Source organism: Coenobita brevimanus, chromosome 98 (assembly GCF_032717465.1).
Source record: "Coenobita brevimanus isolate Jiangsu-jjx chromosome 98, ASM3271746v2, whole genome shotgun sequence".
NCBI classification, from domain to species: Eukaryota; Metazoa; Arthropoda; class Malacostraca; order Decapoda; family Coenobitidae; genus Coenobita; species Coenobita brevimanus.
In genome coordinates, this window is record NC_137051.1 from 30,827,607 (window position 1) to 30,849,748 (window position 22,142).

General features: G+C 45.8%; 1 protein-coding gene across 1 annotated transcript; it reads right to left on the reverse strand.

The window, feature by feature from the left end:
* Positions 1–8,851: 8,851 nt before the first annotated feature.
* On the reverse strand, positions 8,852–11,275 carry LOC145414013 (uncharacterized). The gene is made up of 2 exons (XM_080283582.1): positions 11,108–11,275; positions 8,852–9,733 (listed from the first exon to the last, which is right to left on the reverse strand). The coding sequence occupies exons 1-2, from the start codon at positions 11,273–11,275 to the stop codon at positions 8,852–8,854; spliced, it is 1,050 nt and encodes a 349-aa protein (XP_080139708.1).
* Between the last annotated feature and the right edge of the window lie 10,867 nt (positions 11,276–22,142).

Here is a 22,142-nt window from a genome sequence, read left to right on the forward strand (position 1 = left end):
TGAATGAAGGTAGAGAGGGTGGGGAGAGGAGACAGTGGAGAGGCATGAAAGTGAATGGGGGGTAGGAGAGAGAGGGAGGGGTGGGGGGGACATCAGGAGGAGTAAGGGGGAGAGATGGGAAGGGAGCTTACACACTGTTATAATGAAGAATACCAGAGTATTACTCTCATACGTCGTTACATAACATTGTCAACTCTTGCACTTTTTTACACTAATCAATTACGGTATACAGAGAATTATACTCTAGGCAGTCTGTGGTACCACTTTTGAAAAACATATCCTTAAAGTGTATAAAAGTGTATGTGGCAACTCATCCCTTTACATTGTTGCCAGAGAAAAGGACTCGCATCACACTAGTAGACTTGCAGCGAATTTATGCTGATGACTGTTCATATTGTTACTTCTCCCTTAGTCTACATTAAATGGCCATTAGTAAAACAGATATCTGTTCATTGTGCAGTGGTATTTAAGAGTGTTTAACCTTTAGCCTGTGCATTACTTTTCAGCAGAATGATATTCACTGCTACATCCCCAGCTCTCTGATCACTACTGTACTTCCTATGGGAAATATTCAGAGGAATATTAAATCTGTGTCTCTGCTGTGTGTTATTGCATCAAATAACTGAAAATATCATCATTATCAGAATGCAACACTTTTAGATGAAATGAAATTTATTGTAAAATGCAAAATTTGTTTGGAATGGTAAAAAAAAAAAAAAAAAAAAGTTTCTAATCACAGGAGAGTAGTGTTGAGTCAAGATGAATCTGAGATTTTAAAAGATGTGTTGTTGTTGTCCCTGGCTGGACATTGACACCTGACCCTTGGTTGTGCACAGGTGACCTTATGAACTGGACCACTGTGGCAGTTATTAAAGCTCATTGTAGTTTATGTACATTCTGTTGTGTGACATTTTTGATGTAAAATGATTTGGAACATCTGGACCATGTTTAATATAATGCATAAAGTTGCACACACATTTTCATGGTCAACATGCCCAGTACAGTAATAATCAGAAAACTTTGTATACTTGCATTTCATATGCAAATTATTATGACAAGCCAGAATCTGGGTTTTGGTAAATTTTCTCAAATATTTGGTCATCATACTGGTAACTGTGTCTGTTAGTAAACCATATTGTCTATGATAATATACAGTGATTTGTTATTTGAGGTGAGTATCCACAAGGATGTTCCTTATGATCTCGGATCTGGGATAGATAGAAGCAAACTGCACACAGTTTGCAGCATTCACTCATGTCACTTGACTGGTAGGAGAGCAGTTAGTAAAATAAACGGATATGCTTTAAGGTAGCAGGTATTCATGGAATAACAGAGCAGTTGGTAGAAGCAGTTTGTGTTCCTGATCCAGAGTTTTTCTGTTTAGACACTGGCTTGGGAGTAATAGAAGTGCAGTATACTGAACATATTCTAGGCATTTGGAAGTAGGTACAGAATCCTTATCACTTAAATATCATAGCAAGAAGCTGAAGTTTAAATGGTGTTTCAATAGATCAAAATTTAGTGTTCATCTTGCTGCTGTTATTTTGATCTTTCAAATCTTGAAGTAGAGTGAAACTAGTGGAATATGACTTAGTTTAGAGTGAAAATTAGGTTTTAATATTGATTTCTTGTAGCTTCTACATTGCCTGTAATGTTGTTAGTTGCCTTAATATTTATATAATAATCTGTGATTGGCCTTTTTTTTTTTTTTTTTTTTTTTTTTTTTTTTTTAATGATTGTGTGCCTTATGTGATGGCATTAATGTGGACTAACTAAATTAATAAGATGCATTTAATAATTTCTTAGTGTTTTAAAAGAATTGTTGTTTTATGTGATGAATTATTGCGCTTGTTTAATATATTATTAATTGATCCCTCAGAGTCTAGATACGAGTACATGCTTTGAATATTTTATACCAGGTAATGACCCTGACCCTCCTAAGTTTGCTTCTAAACTTGTATGTTGTGAAGGTTTAGAGTGTAATTGTGTGTTGTACATAGGAGCTTCTTATGCCTGAGGAATCCTTGGCTATATAAAAGTAGAAAATTCATCTGTAAAGCATTTGGAAACGCTGATGAATAGGCAAGAAGCATATGAATGACAGGTTCTCAGTAATAGGGGCAGACATGTCAAATTGTTTGTTCACTGTCAAATGCAAACATACAACAGCACATGTATAGCTCTGATGTATAGCATGGTGGACAAATGCTTTACAGTTAGGTATAAAGTTATGACACTTAGTGTAAATGTAGTTGAGGTTCTGAGGGTTGCCAGAGAATATGTATCTAATTATATGTTTACAGTGTAGAGTTTAAGATTATTGGAAGATAATTTTAAAATGATAACATTTCAGGCTATTGGTCTGTCACAGTAATACTGAAAAGTTCTTTTAATAGATTACCAGCCATATTACCATTCCACAGTTTCTTAAATATTACTTTTTTGCCTTTCATCTATTTCAGTTTTTACCTTTCATCTATTTTTTTTTATACCTTTTTCATTTCCCTAATTATTTAGCAAAAATTTGCACAGCATTGTCCAGCAACTAACTGTAGGGTTTCCTCTTCAAGTGCATAGCTTTATGTTCACTGTATTTTGTTCAGGTGTTAGCTTTTACAGAATCTCTTCATCTGTTATATTGATCAACTCTGCTTCGGTCATTTCTCTTCTTATGGTGTAAGTATTTTTTATTTGTTTTTGGCAGTGTCACACACAAGTCCAGATATTATAATACAGTTCTGTAGTGTGCATAGCTGTAGCTTATAGTTAAAATCTTAAAGTGTTAACTTAAACAGAGTTGGCATGATTTAAATCAAGTGATTTGAAACAGTGATTTAGAGCCATATATAAAGCGGCAATTTTTGACACATTGAGCATGTCATAAATGTAAAAAATGCCTAATTTCAGAAGCAGCTGTGTTGTTAATTAAAAAAAAAAAAACACACACACAAAAGAGTATGCATTTAATTAAAGAAGTAATGAGAGTATATTGTAACATATAACTTATCAGTTAAAATTTACAGCTATTGGAAGAAAGAGGCATACCTTGAATAAAGAATTAACAAAGCTATCAAGTACAGTATTAAGAAAAAAATTGAGTATCATATTTTTAATGTTTATTTGATCCTTTCAGTAATGTAATCAGTAAATATAGATTTATATTTTCGGTGTTAGTTTCAGAAACTAATAAGAAATTAAATAAATTAAGAAAAATTTGACTACTGTATACTGATTCACTTAATTATTGGTTATCAAACCAGGTATAATATCAGATTTCTTTATGCGTTTAAAGCTACAGCCTTCAGAGTGTATCGATTAATTTCTTCTTGTCAAAATGCTGTGATTTTTTTGTCTTATTAAAGCAAATTCAATATGCTTTTGATTCATTTATCCATATCTGATGTACATACTGTACAATATTGTGGAACATACAGTAACTTGAAAGAACTATATGTACTGGTAAATTTTCATGGTTTTACAGATATACTGGATTTGATTTATAATTAAAGATGTGGCATTACATATTTATGACATGATGTTTATGACAATTTAAATCACTGTCTTGTCATAAAGCATTTATGATATGCTTTTTTCTAACCCTGGTGGACTGTATTAATATGTGTTCCGTCCTTGATGGTTTTCACTCATTACCCAGACTTTTGCTATCCATGAAATTTCTTTAGAAGGAACACACTGTATTTTGCTAATAGTGTATCTTCAGACATGCCTTTTCAACCCTATAGTATCTAACCAGCTTTTTATTTACTGTATACCTATGCAGTGACCCATCTTGCATTCCATTCTACTGTGTTTGCTTGACTTGTCTTTTGGCCAGTTTTATTCTTCATTCTCACCTTCAATAATAATGTTCTGTATGATACCTGTACTGTTGTTTTAGTAATAAGAGTGGAAAATGGTGTGGATTATCACATTGTTGAAAAGCTTGATTGTAGCATTGTGTTGGTCTCCATCATTGTTCATTGTTGTTATATGAAGATGGTTGGATTAATTTGTTAATTCTGTTGCTACTATTATATTAATGATTTTCTGTAAGTAGCACCTGACACTTCCTTTTACAAAGCCACTTCATTTCAAGGATGTAATTAGTTTACTGTTTTATTTTTTGGCATGATGAATGTGCTTTAATTTTTTTGCTGTCTTCAGATTGTCAATGGCTAGCCTTTATTGGTTTGCGGTATTAAGAACATTAAACTGAAACACACATAAAGCATGTTACTGTATGTTCAAAATTATATAGTGATATCTGACCTCTGTTTATCTGTCTAATGAGCAGTTTCATAGATTTCAGTGCTCATTTGTTACAAAACTTTTGTATTGCCTGAGATGTGAAAATAAGCCATCCAGATTGGCCTGAGTAAAAGACCAACTTGCCATAATGTGATACAACACTTACTATCATAAATTTTTTGGCCACTCATAAATATATGCCTATCTTGTAATTCCCTTTATATGATATTTCATATATCCTAATAGGTAATTGTTTCCTTTACATAGTTTATTTCCCTCTTCACTTAAGTGACTTTTCACAAATATTTGTCCTAGTTTTGCATTGCCATGTCAGTTATATCTTGGTATGCTGCACCATAAAAGTACATATTGTTTTGCCCCACACTGGATACATGCCCAGTCATGTATGGTTATGATATTTTCCTAAAACTCATACTCAGATGTTAACTAGCTTATCTCTAGTTCTTCTCTACAGTATCTAGGTATCTTTCTTCCATTACTGTCAGTGAACTTTAACACTGCAATTCAGAATGATGTGTTGCACACTTACTCCTCCATGTTGCTGTCCTTGACTAATTGTTCAAGATATTTTACCCTTGTATTTAAGACATACCAAATTCTTTGTTAACTACTCCTCAGTTTGTAGTTCCAGATAACTTTAAAACCTGTGTAAAATAATCTGTTACACACCCCATTTTGTTTATCTGTAAGTCTGTATGCTATTACTGTTTTATCCTGTACCATTTACATTGTGAGTCCCTCGTGTTTACACCATGTAGCACACCATAGGCAGTTCTTGCATGCCAACTGGTGTTTGCATTTGTGCCTTACGTCTCTCGTCTGGTAGTCTAGGGTCCATTGTCTGCTGGGAGTCGAATAGACCTGCTTATATATTTATGAAGTTGTAAGTGTAATTGCTCAGCAATATCAGCAGCAGCACTTGCCATATGCGGTTTCTGTATGCTTGATTGATGAGCTAATCTTAACTTTTTTCTTAATTACTGGCACAATGACTGACCAGTTGTGAAAAACTAGTTGCTGGGGAGTTGGTAATTGAATACACAAAAACTTCTGTATTCCTGGTAGAGTAATAAAATGCCATTAAAAGCCTCCAGTTCACAATGTGTATATGTATGTATATATAAAAATATATAGTTCTGTATTTTGAATAATTTCACACATATTAATAACAGTATTTACTTTTGTTATGAAGTAGAAGAAAGCTGCATATTGTTAACATCCTAACTGTGTTACAGTATGTGATTTACTGAGAAACATAGTATTCAAAACACCCCCTACCATGTAAATAATAGGAAAAGATTATAAGCAGATTACACATAAGATACTGTACTGTGTATGCTCATATCAGTCTCATATACAACATGTGTACATAGTGTATTTTATGGAGCTAACAAGCATTATATAATTTTAGTGAGTCTAGAAAAGTAGGGGAACTTATGAAGAGGAGCACAACTATAAATTTTAAGTTAAGGAATTGCAGAATTGGAGTGGAAGTGAACTGGTATGTTTTATTTTTTTATTTTTTTTCTTAACTAAAGTATTTAAGAACTGCTGTATCATGCTTCTGTGTCTGGGCTTGCTAATCAACTGACTGTTGAGGCATCAGGCACTGGGTGCCAACTTGATCATTGATTAAAAAAAAATTTTAAGTAGATGTTTTTAATAAGTGTGCCTGAATCTGAAAAAAAGTAAGTCATCATCAGCATCTTCATCATGACCTCTTTTTCCCACCAAGGGATAGGGTGAGGTAGGGTTCAGAAAGCAAAGAAAGAGAGAGCATAACAGGGGGAGAACAATGAACATTGTGCCCAGTGAAGGACCAGCCACTCTTTCAATCACTATCAAACTCCTCTGGGATCCTGATTCTACCATGCAGGCCAACTATATGCATTTTTTTTCCTCTGTACAGTAAAAGTCCTTCAATCCTACTGCCAATAATCCGAATATCCCAATATTCTGAATGTTTCGAGGCGGCGCCAAAATCCCGCTTGCAGCGGGGAGTGGCAGCAAGTGGGGAGGACGGCCATTTTCAGTCTATACCTGTGCCCAGTCTGACGCTTTTCTGATAATTCCACTCTGTTTTTGGACCAGTAAGTGACTACAACGAAGTAGCAATGGCTCCCATATCTACTAATCGTGGTGGAAAGAAAACTTATAAACGAAAGCATGTGACACAATAAGTGATAATCTCAAGATGTGATGCCCCTCCAGACAGCAGAACTCTCCCACTTCCCCTCCCCCCCCCCTCCCAGTTCTCCCTCCCTCCTGCCCTGCCGTGCACTCAAGTTTTTTCTTTTCCAATAATTTTTTCACCCCAAGGTATTTGGATAAGTGGATATGTTTTTATACCATTAGAAAGCTGAGGCTTTTTAGAATAAGGTGAAAGAAAAACAAATGTGATATTGCATAAAGTAAAATAGTAGTGACAGTATAAGTTGAAAGAGTGCATAATGTTTATCCCTTTTTTTTTTTTCTAAGCATTTTTTGGTCACGTTTTCAAATTTTCTCATGAATGAAAATAGTATCACTGAACTGGAGAGTGTTAATGATCATGTACATATTTCTAATGTTTTGAGAGATCACTCCCAATAGTCCAAAAAAAACAATAGCCCAGAAGACCCTCAGCCCACAGCCATTTGGATTACAGGACTTTTACTGTAGAAGCACTTCATAATACCTACTAAATATTCATTCATTTAAAAGAGGGGTGCCAGGCCCTTGTCATGTGCTTCACAGTACCAATTACTGCATGTATGACTAGCTTATTTAATTGTCACCATTTTAAACCTGTCAGCTTTCATGAACTATTTTCCCCTGATTGGTGAAATCAGGCAACATTATTACAACATTGGGTGTAAAGTGTGAAGATATGCAATGACATTCCCAGTTATTTTCATTTTTATGAGTATCATTAAATTTTGCTGTTTGGTTATTTCATAGTTCATAGTTACACAAAAATATGAAGTATATAGTACTGCCATACACAGTAGTAACTGAACTTCTTTTCACTTTGGTTGATGGCCGATTAAAGAGCCTTACTCCAAAGCAGTGATACCCTTTGGTTTGCAGAATGTCTGGTCACACCTCTTGTCAGAAATAATATTGATACTTGGTATTCACCGAATATTTTCTCACACTCCTTGTTAGAAATATTTTAAATACAGTACATACCTTTCTCAGAATATCTTCTTGCACCTCTTGTCAGAAATAATTTTAATACTAGCACTTAAAGGATATTTACATTACAGCCAAAATGACACAGGAACAGTAGTGTCATGCTGTAGTTTAATAGTTGACAAAAAATGCAGTCAGCTTGGATACACACCCAGTGAATAAAAATTCTCATTTATTTACTCTCTGACTCGATTGGCTGGCATGTTTTACTTCCCACAAATATTTCACACTGCAGGTTAAAGAACCACTGCTCTCGAACTCCTCACCACATTGTGAGCGGTAACCAGGTCGGTTGATCATGGTGATGATGTAGCAACTCTGTTATCATTCTTTCATTAGTGTATTGTTATAAGCTGTAATCCCTGATATTTCATTTGTCATATTTCAGGTTATATGAATTTAGATCTTGAGTAATGGAACAATAATGGAAGGTTAATACATAATTTTGTCATACTACTGTTGGATAGTGACCAAATATAAAAATAGTGTGTGAGTACTAGACATGCACAAGAATATTTGGGAAATGAAAAATGTGTCATTGTGGGAAAATTCTTTATCCTTGCCTGTGCAGCGTTAGGTTTGGACTTGTGAGGATCTTTTATTCACAACTTGAAAACATTTGGACAGCCGTTGTAATAATATCGGTTGGTGTTTGACTTGATTTTCATATTTTTAAGAACATCTGCATTGGGTGAGCTAGCTGTATGCATTGGCTTATTCTACAGTCAAAAGGTTATATTATACAGTATTTATCAAAACAGTTATAATGCACGAATAAATGTTTTTGTGTGAAGCATTGCAAGGTTTATACAGTCCTTGATGTGCGTCTTGTATCAGTGTCAGTGGAGTTGCCTCTGTCACCTCTGTTTGTCTTGGTCACTTACTAAATGAGGAATCTCTTTGGCTTTTGTGATTTCCTTAGAAGTGTTCTTAGTCAGTGCCTTTTAAATAAATAATTTGTATTTTTTTATGTGTTTTATGTAAATCATCTTTATCATTATGGTCATCAGTACTAATAATTTAATCAATACTTAATATGTTGGAATGTTTAATCACTAATAGTTCTAAGTTTGTATAAAACACTGCCAGTTTATTTTATCTTAGGAAAGCTTGAAGTAAAGATTAATATGTAAACAAGACCAATAATAAATGTGTGAACTCTGTTTTGTCTACCTTCTGTGATCCTTTATATGTTGTCCTTGCTTGAGCTTAGCTCCTTGATTCAGGGATGTATTTTGTAATCATACTTTCTAATTCCAGACACTTTTATTTAATAGTGAACAAACTTGTGGAGGATCTAGAGTTATCCTTAATTAACCCCATCACTACTAATGATCCATCCTAACATGAATAAACTTTTCTGGTGGTTGCATTGATAAGTGGGACAGGCATCAGTGTAGTGAAGGGGTTAAGCAATTGCAGGAACTGTGATTTGGAGGATGAGTCCAGACACAAGCAGCAACAGTGTGGAAGATGACTTGTGGCTGCAGGCCTGACTTGGGCTGCATTGCACTATGACTGATTTATTGCCTTCTGATGTACACTTCAGGGATGGTTGTATTTCCTGCTTGAATGTGCTGCTGGGTTTTTCTAGTAGCCATAATAGGCCTCCACATGCACAGGTCATGTAACTTTCTTTGACATTTATTCCAGTTCCATCATTAGCAGAGTCTAGATATCCAAAATTATTGCTGTGGAGAGTGACAGAAGGGTGAGGGCGAAGCATGTGTATCCCAGTGAAAGCACTTTTAAACAGAGTGATGTTACTTTTGATAATAGAGAGCTTTTTTGTTTTCCCAGTTATCCATTTAGCTCCAAGACTACCCACTTTGGTGTTGAAAGTGTCAATGTAGACTTCAGCAACCTTCTTCCCAGAATTTATGGCTTTACGTTCTGGTGTATGAGTCAGAGTCACACGTTCCATCCTCAGCTCACTCAGGGATACATTAAATGCATTTCTCCCAAGCTTTGTGATGACTGAATCTCTTATAATTAATTTATTGATGCTGTTTTGTGCACTTGACCTCCTGACAGTCACAGCATTTTCCTCGAAAGCCAGTGCTAAGACAGATTCAAAGGTGAGAATGAAATCATTGTTGGAGTAAAAAGAAAGGTTAATGCTGTTAGACTGGAGCATGAGGGAGGAAAGAGACTGAAAAGTTATGCTCTCTAGGTAGGTGAAGTATTTGAAAGCATTTGCCTCTATGACCACAGTTGCTTCGCATCCGCTGACCAGAATCTTCGTGGTGGTGGAGTGCAGTGATTCATCAAGGTTGGAGATGATCAGGTCCTGGTAGGAAACAGAAAATTTGTGAAACAAAGAAGTAATATACATTAATGTTTAAAATTATGTGGTTTTACTACCTCCAGATGATCTTACTCAGCTTTGGGAGGCATTTTGTAGTGGAGGGGTAAGTGAAGTCCATATCTAATCTCTTATTCAGGCTGAATAAGTAGTCTGGGGTCTGCAAGAACATGAAAAAAAAAAAAAAAAATAGTTTGTAGAGGTCTGCCTGTCACAGCATGAGACCAGCTTTTCTTCTACACCTGCATTAGCAAAGCAAGAAAGGGTGTTATGTTTGATTGGTTGTGTGTGTGTGTGTGTGTGTGTGTGTGTATACTTAATTGTATTTACCCAACTGTGATATACAGGAAATGAGCTACGCTCGTGGGATCCCGTCTCTGTTTCTCAAAAAGTCAAATTTTGCTCTAACTCGTTTAAGTTTTTAGACTGGACGATCTCTTTGTCCAGGCTATTCCACAGGTCTAAGCACCTATAAGGAAAACTATATTTCTTGATATCCTTCAAGCAGCTTGTCTTCTTCAGTTTCATTCCGTGTCCTCTTGTTACTCTCTTATCCCATACAAACAGATCTACTCATCAATTTTATCTACTCCCATCATAGTCCTGAACACTGCAATCATGTTGCCCCTCTCTCTCCTTTCCTCTAAGGAAGACTGTAATGCTAGGTGTTTTAGGGTCGGCCTCCCGTCCCTAGAGCAACTATAACAGCTGGGTTCTTTTTCTAGATCGGAGCTTAGACAAATAGAGAAGCAGGACACAAAAACTCAAGGCCACACTTTACATGTGTATTACTAAATCGTACACAGGAACAAGCAGATGTCACAAATACAAATAAACTGGACAATTATAGTTCTTGGGCTGCAGATATGGAATAATAGTATCACGAAAGATACTGTACAGGACCAGATTGGTTAGGGTGAACGACACGAGCTAGACACTTATGTTGGTGGGGGAGTTTAGATTTCCTAGGCCGGTGGTGGTGGTTGTCTGATTTCCCTGGGTAGCGTTAATATTTTACACTGGGCCTAATAGCGTGGTTTTACCAAGATGTTCCGTCACTGTTGGATAGAGTGTTCACTGTACCTCGGCCAGTAGATCACTATTACACTACTTCACTATGTACCTGGGTGGAGCTGGCGGTACTGGAATTTCAACACATGGGCCTACGTATGATCTTCAAGTGATACGGCGGCACTGTTCACTATGGTAGACCAGTCCTTCACTGTCTCACTATTGCACGATCTTTTTCCACCACTTTCTTTTACGCTCTAACCACCGGCTCACTTTATTCTGTAACTCCTACACTGTCTTTATGCTGCGTGTGTTCACTTTCACTTACTATCAGGTCGGACGTGACACAGTCAGGCGCAGGGGCGGCGCCAGAGTCTCAGCCTCCCCTACTGACGGGGCTGGGATCCGCCAGGGGCTGCTAGGTCTCGGGGGCGAGGGACAGTGCGTAGGGGCGTCCTCTATCATCCGGGGCTGCTGGGGGCATAGGGGACAGCGCGTAGGGTCGTCCTTTATCATCCGGGGCTGCTGGGGGCATAGGGGCCCGAGGCTTCTGCGCTCGGGGTGGGAGTCTGGCCCTCTGGGCTGGGGCCGAACAGTCGCATGAAGTTTTGAGTCAGGTGCCTGACAGAGGATGAAGATCTCCGGCGTCTGGGTGCATGGAGGTCCCGCCCGGGAGTCTGAGGGGTGGTCGGGAGGTCGTGGGAGCTGCGGTCCCCGAAAGTTGGGGACGCCATCAGGAGTGAGCTGCGGCGTCAGGGTCCGTCAAGGGTGTCTCCACCAGCTGTAGGGAGAAGAGCCCAGTGGCGGTCACAGGGCCTTTCCAATACTCCTCCAGGCTGGGGGCTCCCACCAAGTCGTGGGAGGGTGGACCGGTCTCAGCACCTGATGAAGGAGTGGCTTCAGGCCGTCTGCAGGACCCGGCTACTGGCCATGGCTGTCTCGGGGCACCTTCGGAGCGGCTACCGGCCATCTCCTGCAGGAGGGTAGAGCAGCTACAGGCCGACTCTCTGGGGGCACCTTCAGAGTGGCTGCCAGCCATCTCCTGATGTCTAAAGACAAATCCAGCTTTTCCAGCCTCTCTCTGTATGACAGATCTGTCCGACTGGGGATCATCTTGGTTGCTGTTCTTTGAATTCTCTCAATCTTGTTTATATCTTTCTAAAATGCAGCAGGACATCGAAGCAGACAGCAACAATCCACCAGAAGGAGCCCACGGAGGAGTGTACATGGTGTGAATGAGCTCCGGGCGGAAACGGCCTAAGTCCACCCGGGCCGCGCGCCCCTATGACATGGAACTCACCCGCCACCACCAGAGCAGGAATACAAGACGACCTGCCGGGCGAGCTGCCCATCAATCAGATCGGGGTGGAACTGTTTCGCCAGTTCCAAACAGCACCCCTGAGATGGCCTGTAACTGCTCGCCCTCCTACAGGAGACGGCCTGAAGCCGCCCCCGCCTTTGTCAGGAGACGGCCCACAGCCACTTGGAAGGTGCCCTACAAAGAGATGGCCTGTAGCCGTTCACCCTCCTACAGGAGACGGCCTGAAACCACTCCAGAGGCTAATCAGGAGACAGGTGGTAGCTGCTTCCGCCTTCGTCAGGAGATAGCTGGAAGCCGCTCTGAAGGTGCCCCTGGAGAGACGGCCTGTAGCCGCTCCCCCTCCTACAGGAGACGGATTGAAGCTGCTCCGGAGGTCAGTCAGGAGACGGCCGGTAGCCGCTCCTGCCTTTGTTAGGAGACGGCCGGCAGCCACTCTTAAGGTGCCCCCGGAGAGTCGGCCTGTAGCCGCTCTACCCTCCTGCAGGAGATGGCCGGTAGCGACTCCGAAGGTGCCCCGAGACAGCCACAGCCAGTAGCCGGACCCTACAGCCAGAGACGGCCTGAAGCCTCTCCTACATCAGGTGCTGAGCCCGGTCCACCCATCCACGACTTGGAGGGAGCCCCCAGCCTGGAGGAGTATTGGAGAGGCCCTGTGACCACCACCGGGCTCTTTTCCCTACAGCCGGTGGAGATGCCCCTGATGAACCCCAATGCCGGCCGACGCAGCAACTCGCTCCTGACGGCGTCCCCGATCTTTGGGGACCGCAGCTCCCGCAACCTCCCGACCACCCCTCAGACTCCCGGTTGGGACCTCCATGCACCCAGACGCCGGAGATCCTCATTCTCCGTCAGGCACCTGACTCAAAACTTTAGGCGACTGTTCGGCCCCAGCCCAGAGGGCCAGACTCCCACCCCGAGCCCAGAAGCCTCGGGCCCCTATGCTCCCAGCAGCCCCAGACGAGAGAGGACGCCCCTACGCACTGTCCCCCGCCCCCGGGACCTAGCAGCCCCTGGCGGATCCCAGCCCCGTCAGTAGGGAGGCTGAGACTCCGCCGCCGCCCCTGCGCCTGACTGTGACAAGTCCGACCTGACAGTGAGTGAACACACGCAGCATAAAGACAGTGTAGGAGTGACAGAATAAAGTGAGCCGGTGGTTAGAGCGTAAAAGAAAGTGGTGGAAAAAGATCGTGCAATAGTGAGACAGTGAAGGACGGGTCTACCATAGTGAACAGTGCCGCCGTATCACGTGAAGATCATACGTAGGCCCATGTGTTGAAATTCCAGTACCGCCAGCTCCACCCAGGTACATAGTGAAGTAGTGTAATAGTGATCTACTGGCCGAGGTACAGTGAACACTCTATCCAACAGTGACGGTACATCTCGGTAAAACCACGCTTAGGTCCAGTGTAAAATATTAACGCTACCCAGGGAAATCAGAAAACCACCACCACCGGCCTAGGAAATCTAAACTCCCCCACCAACATAGGTGTCTAGCTCGTGTCGTTCACCCTAACCAATCTGGTCCTGTACAGTATCTTGCGTGATACTATTATTCCATATCTGCAGCCCAAGAATTATAATTGTCCAGTTTATTTGTATTTGTGACATCTGCTCGTTCCTGTGTAAGATTTAATAATACACATGTAAAGTGTGGCCTTGAGTTTTTGTGTCCTGCTTCTCTCTTATTTGTCTAAGCTCCGATCTAGGAAAAGAACCCAGCTATTCACTATATAGGTGCTCTAGGGACCGGAGGTCGACCCTAAAACACCTAGCATTACACTTTCTTTTTGTGTGGGGACCACACTTCTGCTGCATATTCTAACCTGGGGTGGATCATGGCCACTATAAATTTTTTCATCATCTCCTCATCCATATAATGAAATGCTACTCTTATGTTAGTCGAAAGAGAGAGAGAGAGAGAGAGAGAGAGAGAGAGAGAGAGAGTTCTTACCTAATAGTTATCACCTAATTGTATCTTTACAGAAATGAGTCAAGCTCGTACTGTCCCTTGTCTTAAACCATATTTATCGTACATATCCTTAAATTTATAGATTGTTTTGGCACACACTATTTCATTCGGTAGTGCATTCCACTGATCAATTGTTCTATTTGGGAAACTAAATTTCCATACGTCTTTATCGCCTCTCCTTTTATGCTGTCTTTTGCAGTGTCCTCTTGCTGATGTATCCCCATAGGTTATGTAATCATTTATGTCTACTTTCTCTGTTATGCTGGATGTTTTTAGACCGAATTCTCGTTCTAAAGACACCAGCGACTGAGCGGGGTCCTCTTTCTAGACCGGATATAGAACACTTACAAAGGAACAGGGCATAAAAACTCGGCAAGACACCTTAACACATATATTGCCTTAATCCAACTTCCTAATAATATACATATAATGGTACATTGAATGTGGATCGAGTATTGTAATGCTAGGTGTTTAAGGTTCGACTTCAGTTCCCATAACACCTAACGAGTAGCGGGGTCCTCTTTCGAGACGGGTCTTAGGACAAATCAGAGAGAGGCAGGACACAAAAACTTCAGGCAATAACCTTTACACGTGTATTACTTAGTCAGACAAGGGACAACAGCAGATCTTATAACTAGATTCACAGTATCTCGCAGGATACTACAGTAGTATGTACGTGGAATAACACTCAAGGCGTAGTGTACAGAATTATAGTCCAGGGTCTCGGTGCACGTGGAGGAGTGAGCGATAGGGCTCACTAGGGGAGCGTGTAAGGCACTGGGGTCTAATTGTATTTATGGTGGTATGAGGCAGAGGTAAATGATAGCGCGTTCAACTTATATTTTCTAAGAGCAAAGGGTTATTAGTTAATTATCACAATACGGTTCAAGGCCGTTGCGCGTGTGGAGGAGTTTTAAGATAAAGCTCACTAAGGGAGGGTGTAAGGCATTGGGGTCTAATTATATTTATAGTAATATGACGTGGAGGGTAGTGATAGCGTGTTCGATTTATTATTTTCAAAGAGCAAGGGACATTTGGATAAATAACTAATATGAGTTCCACGGCTTGGTCGTTACACTGATTATAACGTGAAGGGAGTTACACATGAGTCTTATGCACTATCACTTGGATTTTACATGGGTTATTCACTATTCCGCCCTGTTGTACGTTAGGCCATAATTTTCCCGTTACGTAAACATTCGGCCTGGTGCTAGGAAAGTACACTATCACCTTGTCACTGTTACACTGTACTTAGGGCATATTCACTGTCCCACAAGTCACTGGCGGAGGGTGCGGCGGGGAGACACGCCGGCGACAGTTCTGCCGGGGCAGTGGCACAGCCAGGGGAGGTCGTGCCGAGAGGGCACGGGATGGCGCGCAGGGGCGTCATCTCTCATCCGGGGCGCAGGTGGCGAAAGGGCCCGATTTCTCCAGGCTAGGAACAGGATTATGGCCCTCAGGACTGGGGCCGAACAATTCCCTGAACCTTGCGGTCAGGTCTTGGCCGGAGGTGGAGGCCTTCCGCCGTCGGGGCGTAGTGAGGTCCCGCCCGGGTGTTCTGGGTAGGGCCTGGAGTTCCCGAGGGCTGCGGTGCCCAGAGCCAGGCGGCACCTTAGAGAGGGGCTGCGGCACCGGTCTGCGTCAGAGTCCGTCAAGTGGATTTTCTCCAGGGCCAGGTGTAGGGAGCAGAGGCCGGGGGAGGCGATATGGCCTCTCCAGTACTCTCCTACGTCCACTGCGTTGGGGGTCAGGATACTCGTCTCACGCTGGGGTGGCAGGGCTGCTCTCGACTGCTTCTGGCCATGGGGCCTGGCTACTGGCCGTGGCTTCCCAGGGGCACGACCATAAGGCACCGAGGCCCGGCTACTGGCCGTGGCCTGAGAGGGGGAATATGAACCAGCGCACCTCGGGACACCTTCGGAACAGCTACCGGCCGTCTGACGAAGGCAGGAGCGGCTACAGGCCGACTCCTGCAGGAGAGATGGGGAGCAGCTACAGGCTGACTCGTGGGCAACACCTTCGGAGCGGCTACCGGCTGTCTGAAAAAGGTGGGAACGACTACAGGCAGTCTCCTTCAGCTGGTATGAGGAGCAGCTACAGGCTGATTCGGGAGCAACTCCTTCGGCACAGCTACCGGCCGTCTGATGAAGGTGGAAGCGGCTACAGGCCGACTCCTGCAGGAGGGGTGTGGAGCGGCTACTGACCAACTCAGGGGCAACGTCTTCGGAGCAGCTACCGGCCGTCTGATGAAGATGGGAGCAGTTACAGGCCGACTCCTGTAAGAGGGGTGTAGAGCGGCTGCGGGATGACTCGGGGGCAATGCCTTCGGAGCGGCTACCGGCCGTCTGACGAAGGTGGGAGCGGCTACAGGCCGACTCCTTCAGGAGGGGATGCGGAGCGGCTACCGGCCGTCTCCAGAAGGACACCTTCTGACGAAGGTGGGAGCAGCTACCAGCCGTCTCCTGATTACCCTCAGGTCGGCGTTGGGCTGATTCCTTTACGAGGGGTGGGCGGCTACTGGCCGTCCCAAGAGGGAAGACACCTTCGGAGAGGCTACTGGCACACTCCTGTAGAAGGCGGGAGTGGCTACAGGTCAACTCCTGAGGGGCGCTAATCGGAGCTGGACAGACATCTCCACCCTGAGATGGTTTGTTGGAACCTCACCTGGAAGGTAGTGCCGGATTTCTGCTATGATGACGGCAGGGCGGCTCCAGGTCATAGGGGCGTATGGCCCGGGCTGGCTTGTGCCGTTGTCGCGCCGAGTCTCGGTGTGCTGCTGCTGCTTCTCACTGGGGTCCTTGTGGTGGTGGCGGTGAGTTTCCGGGGGCACTACAGTTAATCCCTGGTGGGGGGATTGGGCATTCCCGGGGACACTATGCTGTATTTCAGGTACAGTGACTGGTTAGTTAATATTGGTACATTACATCAAGTAGCCACAGTGCTTACACCTTAATTATTACACAAGAGAATATCACATAATTATGGTGACACTCTTCATATACTTGGTCCCGTGGACTTTGGGCAGTACACTTGTCAATTTGCACTTGGGTATCGCCACACACTAGTATATTACTCTGGTTCCGGGGTGCTTAGGTACTAACACAGCACTCTGAGTGAACTGGGGTAGAGACACTTTACGGGTGGTGTCCTTGTCTCACTGTTTCTATAACACATACAGTCACTGTCACTAATGAGTCTCTAACACAACACTGGGGTCTTGTTGCATCGTCACTGGGCTGCCAGAGTCTGAGCTCATTTGAGGTGGTGCCCGGGGGTTGGAGGGAGCCCTACTGGTGAGCCCTCCTGCAGAAGGCACGGGACAGCTCTCAGGGACATCACGGCCTGGGCGCATTTCTGGTCTGAGGTGCAGGGAGGCCCTTTCCTGTCAGGGCCTCGACCTGGTGAGGGGCCCTCGGGGCTGGGACCAAACAGTGTCAGGAGTCGGGCCTTCTGCTTCTTGCTCCGGGCGGAGGGCCGATGGTGAGTGGGGCCAGAGTGGTAACGCCCTGGGAGGCCTGGGACTGCGGTCGCCTCCAGGTTGGGGTGCCTTCAGGGGTTGATCACTGCACCTCACCTGCGGGGCGTCCGTCAGGACCCGGCGTTGTCCAGGGGCAGGCTGGAGGGCATGAATCCCACCTTCAGCAACAGGACCTCGCCACCACTCCTGGAATGGCAGCACCTCCGAGGAACCACACCTGGAGGGAGAGACAGAAGGGCGTCCCATGCAGCCGCAGGGTGGAAAGTGGGCCACACAAGGGACCTTCTCCTCCAGGAGAACCCTCGGGTCTGTGGGCAAAGGGCGTACAGTGGCTGTCCCTTCCCTGATGTGTACAGTGGCCATCGTCGCAGATTCCACACTCCCTTGGGCTAGCAGCAGAAGGACATACAGTGGCCATTCCTTCCCTGGTGCATACAGTGGCTGTCGCTGTGGGGCTGCTCCCGAAGGAGGAGGAGGCAGATGAGGGACGTACAGTTGCCGATCCCTCCCCAACGTGTACAGTGGCCGTTGTCGCGGTTCCACTCCTCCTGCCTTTGCCTGTTGGTGTGTGTACAGTGACCGTCACACTGAGGTGGGCTCCAGATGTGGCTGCAGCAAAAGGGCGTACAATGGCTGTCCCTTCCCTGGTACGTACAGTGGCCATTACCGCGGGCTGCAGGGAGAAACAAAAGAAAGGCATACAGTGGCTGTCCTTTCCCTGGTACATACAGTGGCCATTACTGTGGTGCTGCCTGGGACTGTATCTGGAGCAGTCCCACCCTGATCCTGACGAGAGCTGGTCCGGCCGAGAAGTAATCTCGCATTCCTGCGACATCGTGGTTGGGCCAGTTGAGGGGAAGAGGGACACAAGGTTGGGGCGCACCTGAGCCCATCTCGCTCTAGGCCAGTGTCTCGTTTACCTGGCCCACTGTGGTGTCCTCCTGGGGTGGGGTGGGGCTGCAGCTCCGTAGAGGGGTTGGGGATCCGGCAGCGGGAGAGTGCATTTTATTCTCCTTCCCTGATTTGTATTTGTATATCATAATCATGTCTCCTCTTTTCCTTCTCTCCTGTAGTGTAGGCAGATTCAGTTTTTCTAGTCTTTCTTCGTAGCTTAGATCCCTTAACCTTGGTACCCATCTTGTAGTGGCCCTTTGAACTTTTTCAATCTTATTGTAATGTGAGGTGTTTTTAGCTCGACTTCTCACGCCAAAAACGCTCGCGACTGAGCGGGGTCCTCTTTCCGGACCGGAAATAAAACACTCACAAAGGAACAGGGCATAAAAACTAGGCAGTACACCTTAACACATCTTTTAGCTTACTTCAATACACTGTGACAATACAAACAAAGAGTTACAAGATATGATGGGGACAGGTTTACAGAGTTAGCTTCACAATAATATATAGCACACACAGCACAGGCAGAAAGTAGAGTTCTGTAACTGTATCTCGATGGTGGATGGTAAGTTCAATATACCCGTATTGTGTTTATAGGCAAAATGAGTATTTAATAGTCTCGACCTGATGCACTATAGGTGGAGTGGACCAGGGATCGAGAGAGTGAGTATTACTATAATTGACCATAGCGCGAGTTGTGACACTCGAGGAAGTTACTTAGTCATGGGGACACTGTTCACCGTCTTTTGGCTTTTCTCTGTGCTCAGGTTCTATGTCTGGGTTCACTAGTCTTTTCTGTTCTGCCTGGGTATTTAATTCACTATGTGTTACTAATATTATTCTGGCCTCACTCTTTCAATGTCACTGTTCACTCCCCTCTCCGTGGTTCTTCTCTGACACAGGAGATACACTTAAGTCACTACTGGCCCTTGTTTCCTGGGCTTAACACAAGAGGCACCCGGGCGTGGGAGGGGGCTCTACTGGGAAGCCCTCCTGCAGGAGACAGTGGACTATCCGTAGGGGTGTCATTGCCCCAGGTTCCTTCGTCAGGGGGGGTGCAGGGAGGTTCTCCCATTTGGGGGCCTCGATCTGAGAGGCCATCGTGTTGGAGCCTCGTCGGTGAGATGCAGGGAGGCCCTCTGGACTGGGGGCCTCGACCTGAAGGGTGGCCCTCTGGACTGGGGCCGAACAGCTGCAGGAGGCAGGCCTGTTGCCTCCTCTTCCGGCCAGAGAGTCGTGGGGGAGTAGAGCCCAAGTGGCTTGACTCTGGGGCCTGCCGGCCCGACTCTGGGAGCCTGGGTGCTGCGGTCGCCTTTAGTGAAGGGCGCCGTCAGGGGCAGACTGTGGCACCTCTTCTTTCTGGCATCCGTCAGAGACCGGGACCGACCAGGTGTAAATGGCAGGGCCAACATAGGGCCGCGCCACCACTCCGGTAGTACCTCGGGGGAACCACACCTGGAAGGAGTAAGAGAAGGGCATCCCACACAGCCAAGAGGTGAAAGGCCGGCTGCGCAAGGGACCTCCTTCTCTGGGAAGACCTTAGAGATCACAGATTAAGGACGTACAGTGGCTGATCCTTCCCCCACATGTGCAGTGGCCAATCCTTCCCCCACATGTACTGTGGCCGATGTTGCGGTTCCGTGATCTCCAGGGCCTACAGCTGAAGGGCGTACAGTGGCCAACCCTTCCCCCACACGTACAGTGGCCGATGTGGCGGTTCTGCTCCCGAAGGAGGAAGAGGCAGATGGGCGCACAATGGCTACACCCTCCCCGGCACGTACAGTGGCCGATACCGCAGTTCTGCCTGCCCCACGGAAAGTAACAGAAGGACGTACAGTGGCCGATCCCTCCCCCACACGTACAGTGACCGATGTGGCAGTGTTACTCCTGTAGTAGGAAGAGGTAGTGGATGAGGGGCGTACAGTGGCCGAACCTTCCCCGATACGTACAGTGGCCGATATCGCGGTTCCACTCCTGCTTCCTTTTCCAATCAGAGTGTTCTCAATAGCTGACACTCCGGAGGTAGTACTCCCGCAGGAGGAGGTAGTGGATGAGGGGCATACAGTGGCCGAACCCTCCCCGACACGTACAGTGGCCGATATCGCGGTTCCACTCCTACTCTCTGCCAGTCGGAGAGCGCTCAATAGCTGTTACTCCGAGGCCTTTGCCAATCGGAGCGCACTCAATAGCTGACACTCCGAGGCCCTTGCCAATTGAAGTGCGCTCAATAGCTGATACTCCGAGGCCTTTGCCAATCGGAGTGCGCTCAATAGCTGACATTCCGAGGCTCTCTCTGCCAGTCGGAGTGTGCTCAATAGCTGACACTCCGAGGCCTTCTCCAGAGATGGCTGTAGCTGAAGGGTGTACAGTGGCCGAACCTTCTCCCACACGTACAGTGGCCAATGTGGCGGCACTACAGGGGTAAAACAACTGAGGGGCGTACAGTGGCCGAACCCTCCCCGGTACGTACTGAGGCCATACCGTGATTTTTTTTTTTTTTTATGTGACCGACCCTGGGCATAGGCTCCACAGCCTGCTTTCAAGGCTCAGTAGTCCTCCTACATATTGCACACCTCTACATGTCACCACTTCGGCGCTAACACCCACCGTCCATACTGAATACATGCAAGGGCTGTCTCATACAGGACTGGTGTATTGGTATTAGCGAGGGTATTTTTATGACATGTCGGTGGGTCTTCTGGTAGATCAGTAAAGTCTGATATTTATGAAATTCAAATCCTTAAACTGTTCCCTGCCCCAGCAGGATTTGAACCCGGGTCCGTCAGGACTGCAGGCCAACTCTCTACCGATTGAGCCACTGCCTCAGTCCCACCCCGAACCCGGTGAGTGCTGTCCCGCCCGCAGGGTCGTGTCTTCCACTGGCAAAGTTTCCGTCGAGGCGGTTGAGGGTTAGAGGGACTCAGGGCAGGGGGGCACTGATGTCCCTCTTGCCCCGGGTTGACCTCTCGGTGACCCAGCCCTCCATCGTGTCCTCCTGGGGTGGTGGTGAGGCAGCGGTTTGGTGGTAGGGTGGGGGGTGGTGGGGTGGCCTGTCTGGCGGCGGCAGGTATTTCACCACCTTTCGCGGTGGAGAAGTCACGGCCCCGTGACTGGAGGTGGTATGTTGTGGTAGTAGAGGTCTGGTGGGCCGGTGTGATGTGGTTGAGGAGGCTGGTCCAATGGTGGGTGATGAGGTTCGGCTCCTGGTGGGGGCTGAGGGTGAGGTGTAGGGATGATGGTCTGGTGGCGTGCCGTAGGAGCCGGAGGAGCTGGTGCGTTGCCCGTATCCTGATGGTGGGGTGGTCGGGAGAGCACCATGTTACCCTTTCGATCTTCATTTCGGGCAGTGGTGTTTGGCGGAAGGGTAGAAGCTGTATGCTGGCAAGTGCGGAGATCTTGGAGTTTATATGAGGGATGGTTGGGTGGGAGGAGCATTTTCCTTTGGGGAATTGGGATTTGGGGAGTTTCCATCTTGCCTGGTGGAGGGGTAGGGTGATGGGTGTGGTGTTTGGGGGGAGGTTAGCACGTTTTGGGGAATGGGAGCAGGGTGGGGTGGAGATGTGGAAATTGGGGTGTATCTAGGTGGTGGGAGGGACAGGCGCCTTGATCTGGTGGTTGTGGTGGTGAGGGTGGGTGTGGGTGGTGAGGGTGGTTGGACAGGTGGTGGTGTTGGGGTGTGATTCCGAGTGGTGGCGGACATGGGCAGGGGTGTGATGCGTCG